The 23,187-nt window shown below is 39.1% G+C and overlaps 1 protein-coding gene across 2 annotated transcripts in view; it reads left to right on the top strand.

Annotated features, from left to right (window-relative positions):
- Nucleotides 1-23,187, top strand: part of NBEA (neurobeachin) — a 560,398-nt gene that overhangs the window by 340,234 nt on the left and 196,977 nt on the right. For both annotated transcript variants that reach the window (XM_068419495.1, XM_068419505.1), the window contains exon 39: nucleotides 6,411-6,535. In XM_068419495.1, the coding sequence (XP_068275596.1) occupies nucleotides 6,411-6,535 (125 nt within the window). The remainder of the gene's footprint in view (nucleotides 1-6,410; nucleotides 6,536-23,187) is intronic.

Genomic DNA, 23,187 nt, shown 5'->3' with positions numbered 1-23,187 from the left:
GTCTATTCTCATTTTAATTTTTCACATTTTGGCAGCCCTACACAGGAGGTATAAAAATACCTCTTATCTCTCATGATGCTTCTGAATACAGCAGTGCTGGCATGCCTTCTAGCCATGCTGCTGGGCTATAAGTCACCTAGGTGGACTGCTGTGCTCTCCATACCACCTCCTCCAACTGTCAGTGACCAGAGCACTATCTATTTAACCAAATTCTCAGGGAGCTCCTTTGCTTTCTCTCTAATTTCTGCCCATGCCTGTTTGCTGTACTGATTACAAATACAAGGTAAAGTGGAGAAAAAGCTAGCGGTCTCTGACAATCCAGCCATTCCCCGGGAAATGCTATCTCTAACCAACAGCCTAGGCATCCTTTGCCCACTACCACAACATCGCCTTCATCGCTGTCCCCCAATATTTATTGCCAGTGCTCTGTCCACCAGTGTTTCATGTTCTTCTTCATGGACTGTCTTCTTGCTGTTATGTCACCTCACCAGTTTGTGAGCATAACTTCATTATATTGTACTGATACCCTAAGCCTTGTTCCCTAGGATGCGTCTGCCCAGCTTCTTTCAAAAATTACAGTATGAAACATCTCATGCAAGAATTAAGTCACTCAACATCATATTCATAAAAAAAAACTTTTAAAAGATTAAATATTACCTAAATTTCCCTGAGTATTTAGCATCCTTCTATTTAAATGATAAGCTCTTTTTCTGAGATTTTTTCCCTTCTACCCTGAAACTCTGCCAAATATACTCCTGATGTTTAGCAATAATAATTATTGTGCATGTGTACTTAAGAGAAAAAAAAAATGTTGCTGTTTATAAGAATGCCTAAAGATTTTTTAAACTCTTATTTATAATATTTTTACCATCTTTTTCAATTTTCATTGCATTAGATGTTTCTCAGGTTCATTGATATCTTTACTCCCTGTGTTGGTATTTCCAGTTTTTAGTATTATTGGTATTATTTGCTTAGTATTATTCTTAATTTTCAATATTTCTAGTTTTATTTCTGGGATTCTCTAGCATGCTCTTTGGAAAAACATAATGGAGCTTTGTGATTTTTGTAACTAAAAAATCTTTTTTGTGTAGAGCAACTATACTAGTTATGTTAATTAAGGCTTCTGATATTTGTTTCTGTTCATGTACAACAAGGCTTTGTTTTCTTTTAGCCATTATAATGTGGGATGTGATTTTTGAATACCTATCTCACCATCTTGATAAAACCAGCAGTCACTCTTTCTGTTTCAAGCAGTCAGAAAAACCTTCACTCTAATACAATTATTGTATCTGTTGCTATACCGCTTCTGAACAGTATTTGCTCTTTCATTATTACAGAAGACTTTTACTACTTAGATCTTCTGGCACATAGGTTTATATTTTGGCTTGTACTTTTAAACTTTAATAAATATTGCATAAGTAATAATTTGTATTTTTTGTATTTCAAGTTTTACTTTTTTTTGAATGTTACTGATTTTCTGTTCTTCATTTTACCCTAGGGAAATTCTTTATACTTTTCCAATATACATTTTTTTCTCATTTCTCAACACATAGTCAGAATTTCACACTGTGAGAATTGTCTTCCCTTTTTAAAATATGTTACAGAAAAACAACCAGGACTAATTCTTGAAATTATAGATCATCAGTTCCTTGCCTTTTCTATGCAGTTTCCCAGTATTACAAAGACTATGGGTTCTCTGACATCCTTCCAGTTCTGTGACCCCACCTCTTTTTCCAAACAACGTTTTCCCCTTCCCCCATGCCTGCAGGCTTGTTCCTCTTCATTAACATATTTGAACTTAATCTCTTCCATCTGGCAGCCCATCCTTTGGGCTGCAGTCTGAGGATCTTTTATGGACATGTGCAGTGCTACTCTCCACTGTTTGCATTTGCCTCTAGTTGTTGTAGCTGTAGGTGACATACAGCAAACTGCATCTGTATGTGAACAGGGACTGGGTTTCACAGCCATGGAGCTGCTGTCATGGATGCTGACTGACCAGAGAGTGACAAAATCTTGCTGTTTAAGACAGCTAATATTCATAAGTGAAAGAAAAAACCCTTCCCATACTCTTCTTTGGAGCTGTGGCTGAAGGAATTAATAGAAAATCTTTACAAAAGTTGTCTTTTAAAAGTCTGAGCTGTAGAGATGATGTGAAAAGGCAGGGAGGACTTTGCTGTTCAGGCTGGCTTGGTATTCCTCTAAATTTTTTTGGTGGCAGAGCGCTACACAATTTCTCCTCCAAGAGGGTAACAGATTGGACTACCTGAAATACTTTAGTCTGTCTCAATAATCTTTGTCCCCAGATATATGGAAGGTGTGTGTGGTATGGTAGCAAAAAGTATTATACAGAATTCCGGGCAGTTCTGAGTTTTAGAGAAACCTGCCCTTGGGAGACTTCAAAGCTGCTTGCTCTGACTTATCAAAGTCCACATTGGCTTTCTGGGGTAGCGTAAAACCACTTTGCCTTTCCATCCCATGCTGGCCTTTAACAAGATAAAATACTGTTTAAAGTAGGAGAATATACACAGCGAGCTGCTAAGCAGGCACCAGTGATGACAGTGAAATAGAATTTGTAATCCTTCAGTAACTGTAGTAAAATAGGGCTTGTTCCATTAAAACATGTACATTCTGTGTCTGTATTAACTATATGAAATACTGCACATCTGAAATTTTGGATTAAGGTTGCAGCATGCACACCACTCCAAATAAAATTTTTCATTGTTAGTAACCTTGTAATATCACAAGTTTCATACCAGCCCTCATTACAATAAGGATGATAAAGATCTATATGGGATTATATTACAGTTTGTAAGGAAATTAACTTGATAGTTGAACTCATGGTGTGGACTCTTTGGGTCATGTATTTTAGGGTGCATTTTAAATAACTGTTCAGTTAAAATTATAGATGTATTTCTTTTTTGAAGTAAGTAGGAGTAGTTCATGAATGATGCTATGAACTTTCAGTTCTTAAAAAAGAATTTCATTACAGTATGCTTAATATGCACTTTTTCATTCAAACAAGCCTGATTCAAAATGTCACTTAACTGGTATAAGATACAGGGGAATGAGAAATTACATGTAATCTAGTTGGCTGTGGAAATTAGGATTATTAATAATATACATTGTTAAGAAAAGTAAAGCTTATTGATCTATTGTACTTGTTACAGAAATAAATTACTAAAATGGCTTGATTTAGTCAAGTCACTTCTAGGAAAAATGGGTTGTAGCAGAAAGAGATGTGGACAATTTGCAGACATGCTCTTCTAGGACTGACTTGTGCCCAGTACAGTGTTAGGAAGTGTAGTTCTGCTTGATTTACAGCCATCATTTAGAACTCCCTAACAGCTACCTAAATTCCTGAAAATCTTAAAGTCTGAATAATACCCACAGGATTAGAATAAAAGTATTTCTAAAGTACTGTAATCTAGGGGCTAGACAACTTTATACTGATTCAGCCCATAGCTCTGGACTTCTAAAGCAGGTAAAATTCTTAGTTTTAGGCTGGAGCTTGCGGCCACAGTCTTCTGCTTACTAGTATTTTTAATCTAATCCAAAAATGTAATAATACAACTTTTTAGGAAAAACCCACAAATTTATCTTCTATAATGCGAGTGATGAAACTCAACCATTCAAAACTTGCTCTAAGTATAGCCATCGGCTTTTCAGGCATCTGCTTTCTTGCTAACAATAGGGTAGAAGAAAATGTCTTTTTATTAGAGATGTTGCTCAAAGAGTCAAGGATAAATCTAAGAGTAACTGGTTAAGATTCAGAACGCATTTCATTAGGGTTCAGATACAATGTTCCAGTATCCAGAAGTACATAATAACATTGTGGGATAGATTCCTGCAGAAAACTCTGGGAAGAAACTTCAGGTGTGTTCCAAAAAGCCATATAATTTGTGATTAGGGATAAGGTTTGTGTTCTATTGTTTCAAGATTTTTATTTTGCACCATTTTTATGTATTTCAGATTTCAATCCCTGGTGAACTTGCAACCGTTTTTTGGATCCCCAAAATAGACTTTATCCTCTGACAATTTCATCACTTCTTTACTTTGCATTTCATTAAAGTAGTGACTTTAAATCTGTTTTACTTTCAGCTGAGAATATACAGTATTCTTCAGATTGATTAATGAAATTAATAGATTACTATCTCAAACACAGAACAAATTAAAAATGTAATTTTTTTAGTCTTTGAATATTTCTTAATTTCGTAAAAAGTTTTTAATTCTTACATAGTTGTATCATTCTTATCAACCTAACAGTCATTTTTATTATTATTGTGGAGTTTTCATTAGTATCTTTATTCCTTTTTCATCATGACTTACTCTTAGATGGAATTAAAAAGGGAAAGTTTATTTCCTTTCAAAAAAAGCACTATGATAAAAAAACCTTTAGAATTATCTTTGTTTAAAACAGACTAGGAGTGCACAAAGAGTCTTTAAGCTTTGTCTTTTAAACCATGGGGCAGTTGTCGCCCATTTTTGCATTCATATCACATAAGGGTCAAAGGGATTTAGCAGTTGCAATAAAATTATTCAGTGCTCAGTGTAGGAGGAGAAATGATGGACTGATACTTCAAGCTAACACGACATCTGTGAGCAAAAGCTGTATCATAGTACAAAACCAAAGTAGGCTATTTTACTTAGCACGAGATAATTGGCACTCAGGATAGCGAAATGTTTCTGTCTCATGGCATGCAGGCCAGGCCGTTGGTGCTGCATCTTCCCACTATGGGAGCTCAGAGTCACTGCCTCACATTTACGCAAGGTGCTCTGAACTGCTCTAGGTGAGGAAGCAGGTCCTGCTGAACTCCTGAAGTTGCCTTCTCACTGCTTGTAGATAAGTAAAATACCTGTTCTGCAAGGCAGCAATGAGGACCTTCATGCAGACTCAAGTACATAGTGAAAATTCCATTCAGAATGCAAAAAAAAATACATTGACTAAAAATGATGGTGTACTGCTTCTGCAAATTTGTAAGTGGCTGGAAGGTATGCTGCTACATCCACTCCGCTTGGTGCTCTGTCCTCCAGAACTGATCCAAATCTCATGACAACAGTTAGTAAAGTTGAACAAGAACTCATGCAAGCATGAAAAAGGTAGTTAAGTGGACTATAAACAATGAAAAGGTCTGTTCTACATTAGTGTATTTCTACCTTTCCTCTGGAAATGGCTACCAGCACATAGCTTCTGAACGTAAAAGCAATGTATAAAACAGCAGCTGAACTAACACCTAGAAAAATCCAGCAGAGATGTAGCCCATACTTGTGAGTTGAAAACAAGTGTTTTTTCTTTTTTTCTTGCATCTGCCTCTTGTCCATGCATCTCCAGGATTCTGCAGACAGACTGAAAATGACTGGTTTAAAGCAGTGGTTCCCTAGTTATGTTCTGCAAGGCCATGATCTGCAGAATCATTTTAAGTGTATAGTGTGTTCAATTACAAGTTGGATGATAAAGATGCATCCACAAACATTTTAGGTATTTGATAATGATCCAAAAAGTTTTTAAAATGCTGGCTTAAAATACAGCTTTGCCCGGATATCCAACAGCGTATTTATAAAATTGATGTGGGAGATGTTTGTGTTGGTAAGGTCAAGAAGTTGTCTGAAAGGGAGCTGGTCATTTCTTTAGAACTGCAATAGAATAGCAGATGATTACATACGTGTATGTTTTGACTTGAATATAGATTAACAATGGCTTATATCATTCTAAAGGACTTTAATATTGCTTTTGAATGTAAAAATGCAATGTAACACAAAGATGGCCATGGTTGTTAATGGCTTGTATTAGCTGGAAGCTATAAAATCATCCTAGTACTCTGTTAGCTCTGGAATAATAATTTACCAAGACAATTACCACGTGGTGGAATTTTTTTGCTACTCTAATTCAGTGTTATTAATAATGAATAAAATTGCAATTTTCTCAGGTTGCTAGGGGCAGTGGGGAATTATTTCAATGAATATTTCAGCACATTAGTTTAATCATAGTTCCACAAAATACAAGTGGGCAATATTTTACACTTCTAAGTTCAGTCTGCTAAGGGACCATAGTCATTAAATTGCAAACTATTTGCACTGAGGTCCATTCTATGATTTACAAGCCTTGTTAAAAACATTGTAAAAGAAAGCAAGCTGTGCCATTAATACTTGTAATTTGATGCTGGATTTGTTAATGGGCTCAGTGTGATTAATGTTTTTAGCAGCAGGCTGAACATTTTGAGACAGGCAGTGCTGAGGTTTATAATATATAAATGCATGTAAAGAAACATTAGAATATTGTAAGTTTTAGTAATACATGTTTTTATAAGATTGTATTCCTGAAATAGAAAAGCAGCAGTGAAATTATACTATAATGTATATAAATACAGTTCAAGCTGTGGTGGGTGCTGATGTGTGTGTTCTTTATTTCATAGCCAACTGCATGACTTCTGGCGCTTGGATTACTGGGAAGACGATTTACGCCGGCGGAGGCGATTTGTTCGTAATGCTTTTGGGTCTGCTCATGCTGATGCACTCCTAAAAGCTGCTGTGGAATATGGTCAGTACTAACTCCTGCTTAAAAATATAGCTTATGATGTTTTCTTGATGTCCATGAATCCCTGAGAATAGTGTCCCTTCTTTTCTAAGGACAGTGCTGAGAATTCCTAGGACAACATATTCTTAGAAAAGGTATTCCTTCAATTCTTACACTTAAACCAGAAGACTTGAGCTTGTGGGCTGTTAAATTCTCTGATCCCCAAGGGATTCACATTATACCTCTCTAGCATTCCCAGACACTAATTCTGAGACACTGGTAAAAGTAACTGAGCTTGTCTTTCCAGAGTGACAGAACGAAACTGTTAGGCCATCAAACTAATGTGTCATAATAGTTCCATTGGAGACCTCTCGTGAATGAGGAATTAACTGTTTTTTAAAAAATATCAGAAGTTTTATCCTGGCATGTGTAATCTCAGCCAAAAGTATTTTTTCTGCAAATCATGAAATAAATAAGAACTTGTTTAAAATAATTATTTTAAGGATACTTGTGATTTGAATAGTGAACTGACTACATAGTAGCTTCAGTCTAGGAACTTAAGGATTAGATGATATTTGATTTTCATGGAGAGGTAGCTGGAGTATAAAAGAGGAAGCAGGAACATGCTTACAAATTCCCTTACGTCATGTAAAAGTTTCATATGTTTAGTGACTTCTGTATGGCAGACTGAACCTGAGTACTCTAGAAGTCTAAAGCAAATTTATTTCTCAGGTTTAAGCTGGGGTACCTCTCTGACATATCAAAGACAGGATTTTTTCAAAGAATATTAAGATGTTTTTCTGTCTTATTTTTAATCTGTAGTACTGGAAAAAAAAAAAAAAAGCCTGGGATTCTTTAGCATTTAGGAGTAAAAAATTGAAGTACTTATACACAAAGCAAGTTGAACCTTTCAGCTGATGTGTAGTCAAAGGCTAATGTTGCCAGAAGTTCTGAATATGGTAGATATAAAGCTAACTGTGTGACGTACAAATTTCACCAACTTTGCAGGTTGTTGAGGCTGGGATTTGAACAAGGTTGGACATACAAATGGATATCTGTGTGTGCAGATATACTAGCTAGTGTAATTTAATTCATATTTAAACATGAAGGCTATCATGTGCAGGACGTCAGGTCATAAACTGTTCATAAGCTGGGTTAAGGAAGACATTTCCCTCAGTACTATATAGTATTGCATATTTGACAAAGGATTATTTGTTCCACATTCTTCCAAAATATCAAAATAGAGACATTATGAGAGGCAGATGCAAAACTCTGCTAATTGCTATGTTTTTGTAAGGCAAATAATAATCAAACCCATGGGCTTTATGCATTATATAGGCATAAGAACCCTTAAAAATATTCTTATTGATTAATATTTTTAATTTTGGATATTAAACTAGCATTAAAACAGGAAGAAATCAGATTTATAAACTATTATAAAGTTTTAAGCCTTGATATTATCCTGGTTTTAAAATAATAGGAGCTTTCTGTTTGCTTAGATGGACTTTGTTTCATGCCTTTATAGCAGGAATGTTGTATCTTTGGGATAAGATTGTACTCAGAGAATGCTGGAAATAGTTTTGGGGTTTTCTAATGAGAACTATAATACAAGTTGCACTTAAACTGTTTCAGCATGTTGCAAAGATTGCCTCTATTTATGTAGTTTCTGCGTTCTAGTATTTCAGTGCAGGTGACAGCTGCCTAGTAGTAGACGTAGCCTGCGAGACAAAGCTACAACCAAAAGAAACATTAAAACTGAAGTAATTATAGTTTCACATTGGATTCTTAATTTCACGCTACTCACCTGTTAGTGCACTCAACATACAGGAAAATTAAAGCTCAGGTGTGTTTAGAGGTGGTATCAAACTTAGTGATTGAATAAAAATTTCAATAGACTGAAATTGTCCTGTTTGCAGAATTAAAATAAATAATTGTAACTTTTCACATATATATTAAATTTATGTATTAAAATATGGAATTTTAAAGCAGCATGCATTAAAGTTATAACTCGTGGATTCTATCTAGATAAACTTACTTTTCAGAGGCTTGAGCCTTTGGATTTTAATACTGAAACTTTTAGCTGACCTTTCTCTGTAAGAAAACATCCTTAACACTGATGTTATTTTTATGCCTCTTGGTGTTACTAATGAGTTGAATAATTTATGAGGTTGTCATGTGAAAAGGATTTGGAGCAGTTTGATGTACTTTTAGCCTCTGGTGTTGGAATGTGATTAATAAAGAGCTGGAGGCAGATTTTTTTTTCCATAGGGCTTAACTTCCATTGTATTTTTTTTTATTAGCTTTGTTTTGATAGTTTTGTTTGGAACAGTTTGATAGTAAAATGCCCCTAGCTTCCAAAACTAAGCATGATATCACACTACAGAAAGAATTAAAAGTATTTAAAAAATCATACTGCATAGTTTTCCAGTAACAGATTTTTTCCCTGACCTCAAATACTTTGTTTGTAAGAAATAAACTATTCATCAAAGCAAAATTTGTTGGGCTTTTGTTATATTAATAGCAATTTTTCATCTTGCCTGCTACCTCTAGCACAAGCAAAGCTATTTTGAGCATCAGTAAAATAGTAAAATCTTACAAGTTTTTGTTATCTACATTGACTGTCAGTTATCATTTAGGATTTTGTGCATAAATATTGCAGTGGAGGAATGTTTAGTCAAAGCCTAAGTCAGCAAGCTCCTCAGCGTCTACGATCAAAGGCATCAACCTAAATAGGTCTGATCAGGCATTGCAGAAGAGGGCAGGCAGTTTCAGCTGAGCAAAAATCACAGAGCAAAGATGACAAAATTAATCAGTCATTTCTTTGGCAGTAAATAATAAGATATGCTGAGGATTGCAGATAAGAGAATTTTCAGATTCCTTGGAGATGTGCCTGCTTAACACCTGATTTATCTAAGCTTGTGTAGCCATCGAGATATGACCTTGATAAATAAAACAGTGCTCTACAGCTACTCTAGTATTAAATCAGAGTTGATATTGGATGTATGGATACTGTAATTATATAATACTTGCAGTCATCAAGGAATAGAAGAGTCTTGGAAATTAAAATGATGACTGTGATCTATATGTTTGTTTTAGAGAAGTAACAACAAATGTTAAATTCTACCTTGAAGAGCTAAAAAAAAAAAAGGGTTAATTTTAGCTGATAAGTTACTTCTTCCTGTAGGAAACATTATATATTATCTACTACTAGGAAACAGTATTCTCTCAAAAAATTTCTGCTACTAGGCAAGTGAGTGAAGCTTCTATTTAACTACAGTCTCTTAGTCAACCGTTGTATGCATGTTCAGATGTCTGATTTTGATATAATACGCATACATATATGTATGCATGTGTGCATATATATACACATATATATGTTCAAAGTACCTGGCAAGTAAAAAATATTGCAATGAGAAATTATAACTTACTTCTATGGCTATATACAACTGTGTGAAAAATTATAGCTTATTCCTATGGCTATATACTTAGCTGTCCTTTGAGACTGTATGTTGGAGTCATAGCAGCATTTACAAGAGATGGAGGATTTTCCCCTTTGGATTAGTCTCCTCCATTTCTAAGTTTTTGATGTTAGGCATTGGATTTGTTTGAAATCTGTTAAAACGACTTTCGTATCTGGATTTAAAATTCAAGCATAATTATTTCAGTATTGTATCTGCTGTGCCCTTTTGTTTTAGTTAAATTCTTACTTGAATAGAAATACAGATTCATTTCTTCCTTTTGTGAAGCTGAAGGGATACTACTTACTGCAGTATCAAATGGGATTTTGAACTGCCTGGAAACTTTTAGTAGAGTTTTAATTTTATAGTGTCGATGGATTTAAACAGTTCTTATTTTAAGTTTAGATGGAGTTTCAATGTAATTGATTACATTGTAGACTGAGAAGAAAGGGGAAAAAAAGATTGTGTAAAAGATTATAAACTCTGCTTCTCTTCCCAAATTTTACTACCAATAAAAGCATGAAATATGCAGATATGACCCAATTCACAGTGATTCTGTACATGCGGTGAAAGAACTGTCGCTTCCAGTTAATCATCTTAACAATTTACAGTCTTTGGAAATTAGTATAGATGAGACACTACTGTACCACTCTGCCAGTGAGAAAGAATACTGCTCCACAAAGGTCATCATAAAGCAAAATAGTTAATTTATTAAGCTTTGGTCCTTCAGTCTTTAAAGATTGTGGTCCACAAACCATTTGCACATAGAGGGGGGTCCACGAAAGGCCACATTGTCTAGTCTGCACTGGAGGAAACGGACATGAAAACTCAGTGCCCAAGTTCTAAACATATATGTATGTAGGCTGGTCAAATATTTCTAGTGTCTCTGCTCAAGATTATTTAGCCTCTTAAGCCAATTATCGTGACAGATCCTGAATGCTTAGGATGAAAAAGAAAAAAAAAATAAAGAAAAAAACAAAATAAAAAAAGCCTTCATAATAATATGTAATACATTCAGGTTTTGAAACAAAACTACAGATATGTCTTATATGTGCAATATGGCAATTGCTTTTTAGCTTGCATATTTTAAGTTACTCATTCCATTACGTATTTGGACATTTAATTAGCAATCTTATTTCAAGAGTGATTCTAGATGAAGCAGACTGTATATGGCTCCTTCTGGGACTTGTCGTTAGTGCTCTAAGTTTCAGCAAATGCTGTGTGTACTCATCATCAGAAATACAGTTTCATTATACAAACAATTAAAAAGCATCAGGTTTTGAAATCTGAAATGTTCAAATCTGAAATCTGCTTTCTTGAAAGCAGCTGGATTTTGCTAGACTTTCGAAGAACTGCAGGCAGGATTCCTTCAGCCTGCTGAAGGACTTCGATATTCCCAGAATATTTAGCTTCAAGCAAGTGCTACCTTAAAAGAAAGGCTGGGTGGGTTGCCTGCTATGAAACTGGGAGCCTGAAATCCATGGGAAGCCAGTACTCAAACCAGGGACTGTCTTCAGAACAGAGATTCTGTGTGTCCCATGGACCCTAAAGGAAGATTCAATTTTTGAGGGCCCCCAATGTTAAAGAAAAATGTACCAAGATGACCTTTCAGTAAATGTTGCTTTAGAGGAACCCCTCAGTGCTGAGAAGTCCAGAGCAGTTGATGCCCACAACATCTGACTTCCATCTCCTGAACTGCTGGGCCTTCTGCCTTCTGCAGTCAGTGTTAGAACAAGACAGAGGGAGGAGACTCCAGAGAAACTGGTAAGGAACTGGTTTCATTTGGCATGCGCCTAATGTTGTTCCAGAAAGCTAAGTCAGTGTTTTACAAACAAACTTACCTTGACATTTTCAGGTGATAAGACATTTGAAGAAATCAAAATGTCCCATAAACTGGAGATGCTCAATTTCATCATCTCTGTTCAGAAGCTTTGCTGTAAAGTCAAATGTTTTATTCTAGGAAGTCTGAATGCCCACCTAAAAACTAGTCTTCATTTCCAGGTACCCTGCATGGTGGGTTCTACACTTTAATATATTAGGTTGCTGACACTAATGACATTGCTAAAAACCTAGAGGTGTCTTTTATTGGTAAAAATACCACCACTGTTTACAGTAAATTCACAGAATCACAGAATCAAGCAGGTAGAAAGAGACCTCTGGGATCATCGAGTCCAACCGTTGCCCTGACACCACCATGTCAACTAGACCATGGCACTAAGTGCCATGTCTAGTCTTTTCTTAAACACATCCAGAGATGGTGACTCCACCACCTCCCTGGGCAGCCCATTCCAATGTCTAATAACCCTTTCTGTAAAGAAATTCTTCCTAATGTCCAACCTGAACCTCCCCTGGTGAAGCTTGAGGCTATGTCCTCTAGTCCTAGCGCTAGTTGCCCGGGAGAAGAGGCCGACTCCCACTTCACTACAACCTCCCTTCAGGTAGTTGTAGACTGCAATAAGGTCACCTCTGAGTCTCCTCTTCTCCAGGCTAAACAACCCCAGCTCCCTCAGCCGTTCCTTGTAGGTCAGACCCTCCAGACCCTTCACCAGCTTGGTCGCCCTCCTCTGGACTCGCTCCAACACCTCGACATCTTTCTTGAAGTGCAGGGCCCAAAACTGAACACAGTATTCAAGGTGCGGCCTCACCAGTGTGGAGTACAGAGGGACGATCACTTCCCTAGACTGGCTGGCTACACTATTCCTAATAGAGGCCAGGATGCCATTGGCCTTCTTGGCGACCTGGGCACACTGCTGGCTCATGTTTAGCTGGCTGTCGATCAGCACCCCCAGGTCTCTTTCCACCGGGCCACTTTCTAACCACTCTTCCCCCAGCCTGTAGCGCTGCATGGGGTTGTTGTGGCCGAAGTGTAAGACCCGGCACTTGTTCTTGCTGAACCTCATGCCGTTGGTCTCGGCCCGTCTATCTAACCTGTCCAGATCCCTCTGTAGGGCCTTCCTACCCTCCAGCAGATCGACACTGCCACCCAGCTTGGTGTCATCTGCAAATTTGCTGAGGGTGCACTCAATCCCTACGTCTAGATCATCTATAAAGATATTGAACAGCACCGGCCCCAGAACTGAGCCCTGGGGAACACCGCTAGTGACCGGCCGCCAGTTGGACTTTGCCCCATTCACCACCACTCTCTGGGCTTGGCCATCCAGCCAGTTTTTAACCCATTTAAGAGTCCACCCATCCAAGCCCCGGGCAGCCAGTTTGTCTAGGAGGATGCTGTGGGAGACAGTGTCGAATGCCTTACTGAAGTCTAGATAGACTACATCCACAGCCCTGCCCTCATCTACTAAGCGGGTCACTTTGTCATAGAAGGAGACCAGGTTGGTCAAGCAGGACCTGCCTTTCATGAATCCATGTTGGCTGGCCCCGATGTCTCGATTGTCCTGCATGTGCCGTGTAATGGCACTCAGGATGATCTGTTCCATCCCCTTGCCTGGCACCGAAGTCAGGCTGACAGGCCTATAGTTCCCTGGATCATCCTTCCGGCCCTTCTTGTAGATGGGCGTTACATTTGCTAATTTCCAGTCAGCTGGAACTTCTCCAGTTAACCAGGACTGCCGGTAGATAATCGAGAGTGGTTTGGCAAGTTCATCTGCCAGTTCCTTCATTACTCTGGAGTGAATCCCATCCGGGCCCATAGACTTGTGGGTGTCCAACTGGCACAGCAGGTCACTAACCATCTCCTCCTGGATCCTGGGAGGTTCACACAGCCCCCCGTCCCTAACTTCAGGCTGTGGGGGCCGAGTCTTCTGAGGACAACCGGTCTTGACATTAAAGACCGAGGCAAAGAAGGCATTGAGCACCTCTGCCTTTTCCTCATCCCCTGACACTACACTACCCTCCTCGTTCAGCAAGTGGTGGAGGCTCTCCTTGACCCTCCTTTTGCTGTTAATGTATTTGTAGAAGCTTTTTTTGTTATCTTTGACCGTAGCAGCCAAATCAAGCTCTCATTGAGCTTTGGCCCTTCTAATCTTCTCCCCACATGACCTAGCAACACGACCTGGCAACATCTTCCAAGCTCAAGATCAGAGCATGCCAACAGGTAGGAAGTCAAAGGGCAGCAGGAGACCTGCATGGTTAAACAGGGAACTGCTGGGCAAACTCAAGTGGAAGAAGAGGGTGTACAGATCATGGAAGGAGGGGCTGGCCACTTGGGAGGAATATAAGTCTGTTGTCAGAGGATGTAGGGAGGCAACTAGGAAAGCTAAGGCCTCCTTGGAATTAAACCTTGCAAGAGAGGTCAAGGACAACAGAAAGGGCTTCTTCAAATACATTGCAGGTAAAACCAACACTAGAGGCAATGTAGGCCCACTGATGAATGAGGTGGGGGCCCTGGAGACAGAGAATAAAAAGAAGGCGGAGTTACTGAATGCCTTCTTTGCCTCTGTCTATACTGCTGGAGGCTGTCCTGAGGAGCCCCGGACCCCTGAGGCCCCAGAAGAAGTCAGGATAGAGGAGGAATCTGTCTTGGTTGATGAGGGTTGGGTCAGGGATCAATTAAGCAATCTGGACACCCATAAATCCATGGGTCCTGATGGGATGCACCTGCGGGTGCTGAGGGAGCTGGCAGAAGTCATTGCTAGGCCACTCTCCATCATCTTTACTAAGTCATGGGCAACGGGAGAGGAGTGGCTGACACACCGGAAGGCTGCGCAGCCATTCAGAGAGACCTGGACAGGCTGGAGAGTTGGGCGGGGAGAAATTTAATGAAATATAACAAGGGCAAGTGTAGAGTCCTGCATCTGGGCAAGAACAACGCCATGTACCAGTACAAGTTGGGGACAGACCTGTTGGAGAGCAGCGTAGGGGAAAGGGACCTGGGGGTCCTAGTGGACAGCAAGATGACCATGAGCCAGCAGTGTGCCCTTGTGGCCAAGAAGGCCAATGGCATCCTGGGGTGTATTAGAAGGGGTGTGGTTAGCAGGTCAAGAGAGGTTCTCCTCCCCCTCTACTCTGCCCTGGTGAGGCCGCATCTGGAATATTGTGTCCAGTTCTGGGCCCCTCAGTTCAAGAAGGACAGGGAACTGCTAGAGAGAGTCCAGCGCAGAGCCACGAAGATGATTGAGGGGGTGGAACATCTCCCTTATGAGGAGAGGCTGAGGGAGCTGGGTCTCTTTAGCTTGGAGGAGACTGAGGGGTGACCTTATTAATGTTTATAAATATGTAAAGGGCAAGTGTCATGAGGATGGAGCCAGGCTCTTCTCAGTGACATCCCTTGACAGGACAAGGGGCAATGGGTGCAAGCTGGAACACAGGAGGTTCCACATAAATATGAGGAAAAACTTCTTTACGGTGAGGGTAACTGAACACTGGAACAGGCTGCCCAGAGAGGTTGTGGAGTCCCCTTCTCTGGAGACATTCAAAACCCGCCTGGACGCATTCCTGTGTAATATGATCTAGGTAATCCTGCTCCGGCAGGGGGATTGGACTAGATGATCTTTCGAGGTCCCTTCCAATCCCTAACATTCTGTGATTCTGTGATATAGACCTCCCAAGTTACCTGACCCTTCTTCCAGAGCAAATAGGCTCTCTTTTTTTCCTTAAGTTCTAGCCTAAGTTCTCTGTTTAACCAGGCCGGTCTTTTTCCCTGACGGCTTGTCTTCCTACAGACTGGGACAGCCTGCTCCTGAATATTTAGCAATTCCCTTTTGAAGCACGTTCAGCCTTCCTGGACTCCTTTGCCCTTCAGGATCGACTCCCAGGGGACTCGGTCCACCAGCCTCTTAAACAGGCTAAAGTCTGCCCGGCAAAAATCTAAGGCAGAAGTTCTACTCTTGCCCCTCCTTACTTCCCCACTATCAAAAACTCTAACATTTCATGGTCGCTATTCCCAAGACGGCCACAGACCCTCACATCTCCCACTAGTCCTTCTCTGTTCACGAACAACAAGTCAAGCAGGGCCCCTCCTCTAGTGGGCTCATTTACCACTTGCATGAGGAAGTTGTCCTCCACACATTTGAGGAACCTCCTAGATTGCTTCCTCTCTGCCATGTTATATTTCCAGCAGACATCCGGCAAGTTGAAGTCGCCCACAAGTACAAAGGCCGGTGACCGGGCGGCTTCTGACAGCCGCTTGTAAAACACCTCATCTGCCTGCTCATTCTAGTTGGGTGGTCTATAAAAGACTGCCACCGTAACGTCCGCCCTGCCAACCTTCCCCCCGATCTTTACCCATAGACAAAGTTACTGTGTAATTTGTGTATATCTAAAAATATTATTTTACTTTTTCTCAGCTTCATGAAGTCCTCTGACTTCATTATCTTCACCCTATCTTTTGCTGTACTTAGTGGAAATGCCTACCATATTTCCAGAACACTTTCAACAATACTAATTTCAGAACTATCTTTAAGAAAGCAGTATCTTTTCAGTAGCTAATGCAAAACTGAAAGCAAATTGAAGACAACTCATACTGGACTGCATCATCACATATCAGAGTTTTGCTAGCAGGCCCACTAAATGCATAAAAAACAGTTACTTTTCTAAGTGTATCTGCAGTGAGAGCATTCTATATGTACCATGTAAGAGATTAAAGATTAAATTATGCTTTCAGTTTTGGCTATGAAATATTGATTTCTATAGTATATCCACATGAACAGCTTTGCTGTTGGGGTTGAGTTTGTAGATCTTTTTGTAGGCTGCTTTTACATTTACTTTTAATTCTAAACTGATCCAGACATTCTTTAGATATGGGGGAGAAGGCTCAAGGGCATATAGTTGGGCATAAATACCTCTTGGGAGACAATGGAGAAGATGGTGTCAGACTCTTCCCAGTGGTGCCCGGTGACAGGACAAGGGGCAACAGGCACAAACTGAAATACAAAACATTCTATTTAAACATAAGTAAAACCTTTTTTTTACTGTAATGGTGGTCAAACAATGGAACAGGTTGTCCAGAGAAGTTGTGTAGTCTCCATACTTGGAAATACTGGAAACCCAGCTTGCCAAGGTCCTGGGCAGCCCGCTTTAACTGACCCTGTTTTGTGCAGAGGGTTGGACTAGACAATCTCCAGAGTTGCCTTCCAGCCTCAAGGATTCTGTGATTCTTATAATGGAGCCAGAGCTTAAAGTAGATGGTTGGCAGAACTTAGTCTTCAGTAATATTTTCAAACCCCTAGATTACTTATATCTCGATGTTCAAGACTGATCTTCTTATGTAATTTCTCATGGACTTAAAACCAGAACAGAGCAGAAACATTTGATTGATACTAGAAATGCAGTCCTCAACAAGAAGTCACTTTATTCTCCATAAAACTTTTTGACGGAATGCAGAGTTACATATCAGAGTGGTGATATCACCACATGCAGAGTGGTGGAGTCACCATCTCTGGATGTGTTTAAGAAAAGACTGGACATGGCACTTAGTGCCATGGTCTAGTTGACAGGGTGGTGTAAGGGCAACGGTTGGACTCGATGATCCCTGAGGTCTCTCCCAACCTGATTGATTCTGTGATTCTGTGATTCTGTGATCACAGAATTACAGAATGGTTGAGGTTGGAAGGGACCTGCTCAAGCAAGGCAACGTAGAGCAGGTTGCCCAGGACCATCTCCAGACAGCTTTGAAATATCTCTAAGGATGGAGACTGCACAGCCTCCCTGGGCAACTTGTGCCAGTGGCCGGTCACTATCAAAGTCAAAAAGTGTTTCTTAATGTTCAGAGGGAACCTCCTCTGTTTCAGTTTTTGCCCATTGCCTTTTGTCCTGTCACTGAAAAGAGCCTGGCTCCATCCTCTTTGCACCCTCCCTTCAGGTACTTACGAACATTGATAAGATCCTCCCCTGGAGCCTTCTCTTCTCTAGGCTGAACAGTCCCAGCTCTCTCAGCCTTTCCACATATAAGAGATGCTTCACTCCCTTAATCATCTTCATGGCCCTTCATTAGACACCCTCCAGTATGTCCATATCTCTCTTGTATTGGGGAGCCCAGAACTGGACACAGCACTCCAGGTGTGGCCTCACCGGTGCTGAGTAGAGGGGAAGGATCACCTCCCTCGACCTCCTGGCAATACTTTGCCTGTGCAGCCCAGGATACCATTAACCTTTGCAGAAAGGACACATTGCTGCCTCATGTTCAACTTGGTGCCCACCAGGACCGCCACGTCCTTTTTTGCAGAGCTGCTTTCCAGCTGAGTGGCCCTCAGCATATACTGGTGCGTGGGGTTTTTCCTCCCCAGCTGCAGGATTTTGCAGTTCCCCTTGTTGAAATTCGTGAGGTTCCTGTCAGCCCGTTTCTCCAGCCTGCCAAGTTCCCTCTGGATGGCAGCACAACCCTCTGGCATATCAGCCACTCCTTCCAGTTTCATGTCATGTGCAAACTTACTGAGGGTACGCTCTGTCCCATCATCCAGATCATTAATGAAGATGTTAAACAGGTATGGATCATCATAAAACACTTCTAATATCAATTTGCTCATGGAGAGTATAATATTTATTATTACTGAAATTGAGTTTATTGTGACTACATGAGCCACAAAAACGTTTTTTATAGGGTGGTTTTTTTCAGTTAGTTAATGCACTATCCTGAAACTTAGTAACACACTCAATATCATAAAATACATTGCTCTGGGGAAATGCAGGTGAGGACCCTTATCTAAGATAACTTCCCAAACTACTATTTATTTAAGTAATGCCTTAAGTATGGATATAGAAGAGAAAGAACAAAAGCCCTTAACTAGAAAGAAACGCTGTTCCCTCACCCTGTTCATGCACACTTAATTTTATTCTGTAAGTAAACACAAGTTGACAATTAAGTGTGAGCAGTTTTAAGAAATAGCATCCACTTTATGGACAGAAAACACATGTGTATTACTTGGTGTTCAGTGGCGAGCATTTTAAGAATATGTATGCAGTCATTAAATTAATCCATAACAATGCTTCCATGTGTCATCAAGTCCTCTTTGTTCTTTAGTCTAAATGTGCTCATGCTGCCATGTGACACAAGTGTGTAAACCATTCTGCTTCACTTGGAGCACCTAAAATACTCTTATTACACAACATCCTTTCAGTATATGAACTAACTTCCACATCTGATTGTGAAATTTCCAATGTACTGTGAATGAGTTTACATCCAAATTGTGTGCCTGAAGGAGTCACGAAAATCTGTATATTTTTTAAGTGATTTAAGATTTGCATCTACAGCCTTATAATTGTAGCCCAACAGTGCCATCCACTGCTTCTCCAAATAAAATTCCAAATATTTCATCCTCATAGAGTTATAGGGAAAATATGACATAATAATTGTGTCCTCTTAATATTTAACATGGTAATTGTCATATATAGATGAAAATGAAATTTGTTTAAAGAAAGTCGAGGAATAAGAGCTTACATTAGGTATTACTAGAAAGATCTGAAAAGCAAAATCCTCATTGTGCGAATAATTAAATCTAAAATACTAGATTTAACTTGATCTTCTTTCTAGCACTTCTTAGCCCTGACTCAAAATCATAAATATATTCTCATTAAATATGTCTACTGTTATGATGATCCTCATTCTTATAACCCACTGTGATGTAATGAAAGACACCTTAAAGGTGTAAACTGTAATGGAATTTGCTTAGGTAGAGTACTGAACACTATTGTGCTGAATTGTATTGAAAGCTCAGTGTCTGAGCTTCTGATGTCTGACTAGGTAAGGTAAATGAGTTGCAATTGCATCTTAATGGTCCTTTGCAGTCTCTACATAGCTGCTCCCTGTTAGATGCTATTTCTAGCAAAGGAATTTTCGTAGCAGCTTTATAATAAAGTTTAAGTACAGATTAATGAAACAGTCATTTTTTTTTAAATAATTTCCTCAAATCTTGAATGTCAGAATCTCTGTCTTGACTCTAATTCAAGCCTTTCACAGATCCAAATAGGATATGAAAACTTTTTTTTTCCCTCAAAACCTCTGTGTTGTGTTTCAAATGCCTTTCCTCTGAGACTTTCAGGTTATCTGGCATGACCTGGATTTTAGCTGCTATTATAGGTCTGAGCTAATAGATTTTACTGCAGAACTTTCTGGCTTTTTACCAGCAGTTAACATAACTACTTCTGTTTTTTCACTTCTTCATCTGAAAGTGTATGACTCTTGAAGTTCTTGAAGTAATAAAATTGTCCTGCGAAACCATTCCCAAGACCTAAAAATCATAACCATTGCAGCCTTAGAATTCTAGTTGTATTTTTCTGCCTTCCACCGTTATATTTGCATGTGAAAAGAATACACGATACCTGTCTATTCTGCCAAATGAAAGTCATTTACTTACCAAAACCAGTAAATTACTATGATGTGAAATGTTTTCAAACCCATGTGAAGGGTGTATTTGTTGTATTGATTCAGTTCTGTCACTGACTGACAAAGAAATGTAAGTTATTGACCCATGTATATTCAGTGCATCTCATAGAAACATTTTGGAAGAACATTCTGTCAATGAAAGTCTAATAATAGTCCTTCAGGACAGCTTTCACAGCTGGGTGAATGTAGCCCTTGGAACTCAAGTTTTACCATATGCTTTTCTTACCTCCTATTTTCTATGCTTTAAGACTTCATGTTAAGGAGTAACAGCACTTTAAATCTTCTTTGGCTATAGTTAAAAGCACAAAATATTCCAATTTAAAATTTTCTTCATTCTTCTTGTTCTTGATGTCTTCTTGACTGCAGGTCTCTGTTCTCCACTTTGTGTATGATTAAGTGGAAATAGGTGTCATTTGTTAAGAGAAAAAGGTGTTTAATAACACCAATAACTGAGTAAAGAAGCCAAAGCTGGACCAAATGAGTCTAAAAATGCAAGGTGAAGTTCCACTTCTGCCTGTACAGAGGAAGGTGTTTTCTGAAGACCTGGCTAGGACAGCCTGCCAAGCTCATGGCTGGAATGGAGGGCCATTATTTCAGCAGTGCTGCAACCATTGCAGCCTAGAAGTAGGAGATTGTAGACTTAGATTATCGTTTTAAAACGCTTTTACTCTCCCACTCTTTCTGATAGCCAGTAGGAGGCATAACAGGCTTTCAGCCAATGGGCTCGGGTTTCTGAGAGCCTCTGGGCTACCTGGCAAGGTAAAGATGGGTTAAGTTGACAGAGGCAGACTGTGGGAATCTCTTCGATATAGGTCATTCCTTGTCTTTCACAAAGCAAATGGAATTGCTATGTATAGATTATAAAAATAAAGGATTTCATTTTCAGAGACAGTGTGTCTTTTAATATACCTAAGTATTTTTACTCATCTTTTTACATTGCACAGCTTTACATTTATCACAGAAAATATATTTCTATTATATCACATCAAAATGATCATAGAGGTTTTATGTAAATAGTAAGAATTGCACACAAGAAACAGAGACTTAAGTATACATTCACTGGCTATTCCATATCCCTACAAGTACAGTGAGTTCTTCAATGCCACTTATGTGTTACTCATTTTATAGCATTAGCTTTGAAACACACAAGAAAAGTAGGAGTGTAGTTAAACAAACTGGAAGATTTTATGAGTTTCAGCATTGTGCAAAGTACAGGCGGGGGTGCAGAAACACCTAGTGAAAGCACTGTATTAAAAGCCAAATACATTTTATAGAAAAGTTCTCAAATATGCCACTTACCAACATGACAAGGAAAGCACCTTGTTAAGAATTCTATCAGCCAGCTTATTATTCATGTTTCCAGTTATATATTTAATTTTGGTTTTCATATCATGTATGCTACACCATGACATTATTATTTTCTTATCATTATTGTATGCCTAAAGAGTATATATCCCAGTATATTTTTGTAAAGCCCTGGACATCATCTACAGCAGATATCTTTTCCCAGCTGAAAGGACTATGCATAATGCTTGAACCATGTTTTATCGGTGTCTCTTTTGCCATTCAAACCCATGCCTTCAAAAAAGTTGATCATTTTGTCTAAATAGCACCTCAGGTCCAGTCTGAATGGAAAATAGTGTTGCTAGTGCTTGCAAATTTAACATAAATGTAGCAATTTTGCGAGTATCCCTGCGGTTGCATGGAAGGTTTGCACTCTCTTGCGATCTCTGCGAAGTAGAATGAAAGACGCCACGAACCCCATGCGGCAGTTTAATGGAAGGTGAAATAAAATACTGCTTTCCTTTTTTCTTTACTGCCAACTTCTGCTAAGATTTCTGTGAGTTAGCTCTCCTTAATATACACACAGGCTTTCTACCTGGGACAGTGATTACCATTCACCCATTTCAGAGACAAAATAATGAAAATCTTGTAGATGAGCTCATTGAGCTGTTTTAGTAATAGACCCTCAGACTCTGCTTTATCTCAGTGATATCTTGTGTACTGCTACTGTTTCACTTTTTATCTGCCAGACTGTATGAAACAAAGATGTTTTATAACTGCAGCTATTTTTGTTTTAAAAAAAAAAAAAAAAAAGAGTAAAATTCTCACCCCAATCAAGTAAATAGCAAAGCCTTGATTTTAATTTGATAAACAATTGCATTTTAGGTTCAGGAACTAGGAGCTCCTGTTTTTACAACAGCCTGGCCCAAACAGAAGTGCTGTCTGTTGCTACTAGAGCGTAATCCCTTAGTAGAGCTAAGAGTTAAACACAAATATGCCAGCTTTAGGGCCGCACTGCTGTCTCACAAATGTGTATATCCTGTGGGTGCTGCCCTTTGTCTGATGTTGCTATAGGCATTGATCTACGCAGAAATAGAAAAAGTTCCTCCCACCAGTTACTGTTGCTGCTGAAGTGAAAATGATGTATGCCAGTTCTAAAGATGTGGTGATCTATATGAGGATGAAATGAAATTTACACAGAAAAAAAAAAACGTGCAGCACACTGAACCAGTTGAAATTGCACAGTAAAAGACAGTGTAATGCAGAGTAAATCTAGGTGTTCTAATGATATTATTATATTGACAAATTTATTATTTATATATAACGGGGACAATCCTTTTAAGAAACAGTTACAGGAGACATCATGTCATGTGTAGAAGATTTTGCCTGTGTAAAGACTGCATAAGATGTTCCTTTTGTATGTCTCAAAAGAGCAGAATTTCATTTGAAAAGATTACCATTCCAGAAAGCAAAAATAATTTCAGGCATGTTGGCAAATGGGTTTCTTGAAGCACTGATCATGAGCTGTTGAGGCTCTCTTCTCTAAGTGAGTAGTCTTGATAGAAATTAAAAGAGTTACATAACTAGGAATTACGATAGCTACTATAAAATAATTTTAAACTTACTTCCTACACCTTCATTCTCTGCACTAGAGA

This window comes from Nyctibius grandis, chromosome 2 (genome assembly GCF_013368605.1).
Source record: "Nyctibius grandis isolate bNycGra1 chromosome 2, bNycGra1.pri, whole genome shotgun sequence".
Lineage (NCBI taxonomy): Eukaryota > Metazoa > Chordata > Aves > Nyctibiiformes > Nyctibiidae > Nyctibius > Nyctibius grandis.
This window is presented reverse-complemented; position numbering and strand designations above follow the sequence as displayed.